The sequence below is a fragment of the Setaria viridis genome, chromosome 4, assembly GCF_005286985.2.
Source record: "Setaria viridis chromosome 4, Setaria_viridis_v4.0, whole genome shotgun sequence".
Lineage (NCBI taxonomy): Eukaryota > Viridiplantae > Streptophyta > Magnoliopsida > Poales > Poaceae > Setaria > Setaria viridis.
Window position 1 is genome coordinate 4554872 of NC_048266.2, and position 6058 is coordinate 4560929.

The following is a 6058-nucleotide window of genomic DNA, read 5'->3' on the forward strand; positions in this document are numbered from 1 at the left end:
CAGATCCAGATATGCTGCAAGAGCCTTTCTAGGGAACACATTCCCCTCATAAAGCCTCCTCCTAAGATCCAGCATTTTCTTTATGACAACAGAAATAAAAAAAGTGAAGCATAGAATTGACAAGAAAAATATTACATAAGAAATAACTGCATATTAACTAATAAGTTTAAAAACAGGTTGTTCTGGTAGACCGACCGAATCATGAAAATTAAAAAGTTATATGCAAAATAACACAAAAAATTCAGCTTTATTTTGTAATATAGTTATAAAAGAAAATACAATACAGTGGGTATAATAAAGCACATGATAATATAAAAGAGATATCAACTAGAGCTTGTCAGCTTTGTTGAGAGTAATGATGCAGATCAAAATAGGGAAAAAATACACTGATGGACAGGACACCAAAAAATAGATAATTGAACTAGATAAGAAAGTAAACCAGATACAATGATGAAACAAAAACAACAATAAAGCTATAACTGAATTGAATCAAATGACCCAAAATAACCTCGAGGCACAAAAACAAGATTAACAAGAATTGGTGCAGCTAGAAAAGTTTTAGAAGCCATACCTTGTTTGTCACTAATGAAGCACCAATTCCTAAAAAAATATAGAAGAAAATAAAACACAAGTTATCTTCCTTTACATGGATTACATAATTGCATATTAATTTAAATGTATATATCAGTGCTGACAAACTTCTACAAAAATAAATACCAGAATTGTCAAATAAATCAGATTAATCTCTAAGTAATGCAGGTTAACATTTTAATTTGGGGTGTGACTAAAACCCCCAAATGACAGATCTGTCAAATGAACAAACTTCTACAAAAACAAATTCCAGACTTGTCAAATAACTCAGATTAATCACTAAGGAAAAATAGGTTAAAAATTTAATTTGGATTGTGACTTAAACCCCCAAAAGACATATTTGTCAACTAACATATTTTTACAACCAAATGTTCACTTACTATGAGATGAACAAAGTAATTCTAGTGAGTACAGAAAGTAAGCACTAAAAAATAGAGTTCTGTTGCTGAACAGGCAACAAAATCTGACATATTAAAAATGTGATTAAATCTGACAAGCAATACTTCACGTAGAACTTAAATGTATATATCAGTGTCGTCAGATTAAAATTATATGCAAAATACAGGACCGTATATGATTATATCTAGTAAAGTACATTGGTATAAAGAATAACTTAAAAATAGATCATTTACCTTCGTAAAAGATTTGATGTGGAAGAGACTAATATGAAATCTGCTAATAGGAAAAAATGAAATAAAGTTAGATTAAATCCATATGGGTATGCAAGAAAATAGAGAAGCAAAAAATGAATGTGGTATAAAAAACCCATGACATCATACATAAGATATAAAACAGAAGGAGGAAAAAACCCCCTAAACATGGATAAAGGTAGAACATATGGATCTTAAAAAACCCAAAAAAAGGTTAAAACCATAAGAGGAAACAACATTTAAGATGGAGTACTAGAGATGGTTGAGATTGGAATAGATATATAAACAAGAAATGAAAAAATAAACAAGAAAGGCAGGAGAAAACCTACCTCTGCCTTCGAAAACCAAATAGAATAGAACAAAGAAATATAAAAAGAAAAACAAAATAAGGAAAAATGGATTGAGATCTATATTATCCTCGAGGACAAAAGAGAAAGGAGATTAATCTAATCCTCGAGTTAAGAACAAACACAGAAGAGTGGAAGATGACCGGAAGATCTGAAAAGAAAAAGATCAAAGGAAGAAATGATGGAAAAGAACAAAAATAAAAGAGAAAAACCTACCTCCTCCGCAGAGAAGAAGGCAGGACAAGAAGTTGGAGAGGCGGACGAAGGAATAAATGGAAAGAGATGGTGGTGGTGGTGGGGGGGGGGGCATATAAAGGCAACCGTTTGAGAAGGTGGAGAGGCGTGCAAACTGAAAAGGCAGCCAGAAATCACGTGCGTATGGAACTGCACCTGGCATAAAAGCGTGCGGTTATTCTTCCAACTACCAAAGCCCATCTGAAAAAAAACACACTTCAACATGATAGGCCGGTGGACGAAGTCCACAAAAGCAACATGGGCCTAAAATTTAGGAAGTCCATGAAGGAGATAATAACTAATTGAAGAACAATAAAAGGAGCAAAGCCCATTTAGAAGCCCAACTTTGCAACTTGGTTTCTATCTGGAAATCGAATCCAACTTTGCAAGATACGGAAGGGACCCATGGAAACCCAGATCCAGGCGATAGAGGTGGCAAATAACACCAGAGAAACGAGAGGGGTCTCAAATCTTCAAACAAGCAACAATATAGAGGTATCAGCAATAGATCCAACACATGTGCAAACCTCAATTCTCAGGTAAGAGACATAAACTAGTAGAATTTACAAGTATATTCTTGATTGTACCAAATTATAATTGAAATTGACAAACAAATCTACTTTCTCATGTGTATATACAGAAAGAACAGAACAAGGAGCTTCAAGTAGAAGAAAAGCTTAGGGCTGATCAAGGACAGAGTATCAATAAAGGCATCATTCAGACACAGAATCAAAGGTATCAAAAATTAGAATAAAATAAGAACATCAATGTAATTATATTACTAGATGGTGTTTCAAGTGTGTCTGATCATATGGACTACTATATGAATGCTACCTAGGTTGTACCCAAAAAACAACAACCTGTCAAGAAAAAGCATATCAAGAGCAAGTTAAGATCACCTGGATCAGCAAGTATAGAGATGACAAAAGAGTAAAGAATCATAATTGACAATGCAGAGGTAGTTGTTTTATTGATCAATGAATATAATTTATGAATGATAGGAATGTACTTACCTTCATATATTATGAATACCAACATGATGTGCAGGAAGAGGAATCGATAGCACAAATGCCTAAAAGAGATATAAGCAAGGATCAAATGGTGAGCAACCTTGGAAGCAACAATTTCGACATTCAGAATATGGAAACAAGATCAAGCTACAATAATGAGGTGAGTGTGTTTATAATAATTCAAAAGTTACATGAATGTAAGAACAACTGGTAAACACAGAAATAATACTGCAGTCCAATAGCTAAAGCTAGGAAGGTAACAATGAAGATCCATCAAAATGGTTACATATATATTCCAGGTAAAACAAATAAAATGAGAGGAACAATCAGGACAGATGGATTACGAATAGTGGACAACTACTGATTTTGATAGTTTGGGCTATATGGATGTAGATAAATTATACAACTCTCAACAGGTGAAGGGATAATGTAAAAGATAATAAAATATCCAAAACAAAATGAAGACTTGCATATAGATCATTGAAATTCCTTTTACATGCATGGATATTTCACAGGGTTGCTGATGGAACAGATTAGAAATTCTTAGAAAGAAATACAAAATGAAGGCAATGCTCAGGTATAAAATTGTGTTGGTAACAATTTTTGAAGTCACAGTCATTGTAATAGAAAATTATAGAACATATATTAGTGTTTACATGACAGTTTATGGATGTGTGTATTACAGGGAACAATACAAACATACATAGATATTCTAGCTGAAAAATATGGACTTGAGGTATATATCAAATATTAAACTGTCATGTATATTGGGAATAAAAAATGAAACCTAAACAATGTACTTGATAAATTTTTTATGTGAAACAGGACATGCATTTGCAAGGATTTGAACAACCAAAAGTACACAAAATGGATGCACAGAGTGATGATGATGAGGTAAAATAAAATTTCATTGCAGTAAATAATCTTGATTATGATGAAAAGACTGAAGAAATGGAAAAACTAACCAGCAATTGCAAATATTCTTGAAGATGGTGAGCAAAGAATCAAAAGAAGAAGTGGCAACACCTAGGGCATTGGTAGTAATAAATTTTGAGGTACAAAAATTAATAATTTGATATCCAGAAATAAAAAAGGATGCATGCATAGTTAAGATAAAAAAATGAAAAACATACTTTGCAGGTAGAAGAAGGAGAAGAAACAAAAGCATGGAATGACAAAAATTACTAGGTCAATGATGGAATCTGTCAAAATGACATTTTCAGTGCGTTACAATTAGAGGAGGTGAGAACAAAATTGGGAACACAAATGTAAAAAAATAGATCAAAATAATAACACAATTTATGGGAATGAATAAATGAAAAACATACAATGTTTTACTTTGTAGATTCCAAATCCAAGAGAGGATGGTTCAGAAGCAAATTTAGTGTCACAAAATGTTGAAGAAGGTAGTAATGAAAACAAAGAAGAGGAAAATGGCAGTCAGGAACTCACAGAAGAAGAAGTTGAAGCATTCATCCGCAGTGAGCAGTTAGCAGCATTTGAAGGAAATGATGCAGACATTGACAACAAATACATGCCACAAATAGGTATGGAGTTCAAGGATAGACATGATGCCCACTACTTCTTCTCCTTCTATGGTTTCCTTGCTGGATTTGAGGTTGTGGTTGCACATGTTACTCGAACAACTAGCAAGAAAAAGAACAATGAGGTATATAAACAAGAAATGAAATACCACAGGTATGGAAAGCCACTAAAGAACAAATAAGAAGATGTTACAGAAGACACCCTACTAGTGGAAGTAGGAAGCACAAACAAAGAGAAAAAGAAGACAAATGTGTAGGTAAAAACAGACTGCAAGTGAGTGATGGTTGTTAAGGAAATAGTAGGAATTTGGAGAGTTGTGAGACTAGATTTAGACCACAAAATCTAGTCCACAAAATCGAAACCAACTATTCAGTGGAAGGAAATACATGACAGACATGAAAAAAGGTATGATCATAACACTGAATGACAACAATATACCGACAAGGAAGATGATAGCAATCCTATTATACCTTAGAGGTGGTTTGACAACACTGCCATACAAGACAAAAGATGTACAGAACATTAGAACAAAAATAAATAGAGAGGTAACTGGAAATGATATGACACAAGCCATGGACTATTTCAAGAAAAGAAAAAAAGAAGACCCAACTTTGTACTACAGATTTCAAGTTGATAAAGATATGAAAGTGAAAAATCTTTTCTGGAGGGAAGGCATATCACTGCAATGGTATGCAGAGTACGGAGAGTGCGTCAGCTTTGAGACAACGTACATGATGAATAGATACAACCTACCATTTACACCATATGTTGGTATAACAGGACGTTCAAACACATGCTTGTTTGCGTGTGCATTCCTATCAGATGAAACAACGACAACTTTGAAATGGGTGTTTGAAACTTTCCTAGACTCGATGGGAGAAAAACACCCAAAATTGATCATAATAGATCAGGACAAAGCAATCAAAACAAATACAAGATTAGCAGAAATGTTTGAAGATACAGTTTACTTCTCAGTGACTGAAGATGAGTTTGAGATGTTGTGGCAGAAAATGATATCTGACTTCAAACTTGAGAATAACAAATACTTCAACAAGATGTGGAACAAAAGAAAGATATTCATACCAGTGTACTACAAAAATGACTTCTACCCATTCATTCAGAGCACTGGCAGAAGTGAAGGTACCAATGCTAGATTTAAAGATAATGTTGGCCCTACATACAGTCTTGTGAGCTTCCTGCGTGAGTATCAAAGAATAATAGATGTCATAAGAAACAAGGAGGAAATAGATGACAACCAAAGCAAGCAGAAGATGCCGAAAGAGCTGTACTATGGTTACACAATAGAGCAACAAGCAGTCGAGTTGTATAACTGGAACATATACCTCAAGTTCATGAACCAACTAAGACAAACAGAGAGCTACAAGTACAAAGAGACAGAGAAGGCAAAATGCTTTGAACTATGGTACAAGTCAAATCAGATTAAAGAAAGGTAGAGAATAAGGAAATATATAGTTTTGACTGACCTGACTGAAGGAAGAGAACAATTCAGCTGCTTATGTGGGAAATTTAACAAGGATGGAATATTCTGTACACACATCTTGAAAGTCATAGTGGAAGAAGAGGTTAAAAAGATACCAGAGAAATACTTTATAGATAGGTGGAGAAAGAAGGAAAAGAAGATTGCAATGCCACTAGTTCGAGAAACATCAACTACACATGA

The 6058-nt window shown here is 33.9% G+C and overlaps 1 protein-coding gene across 1 annotated transcript; it reads left to right on the forward strand.

Annotated features, from left to right (window-relative positions):
* Nucleotides 1-4949: 4949 nt before the first annotated feature.
* On the forward strand, nt 4950-5831 carry LOC140222493 (protein FAR-RED IMPAIRED RESPONSE 1-like). Its single transcript, XM_072293147.1, has one exon. The coding sequence runs from the start codon at nt 4950-4952 to the stop codon at nt 5829-5831; it is 882 nt and encodes a 293-aa protein (XP_072149248.1).
* The last annotated feature ends 227 nt before the right edge of the window (nt 5832-6058 follow it).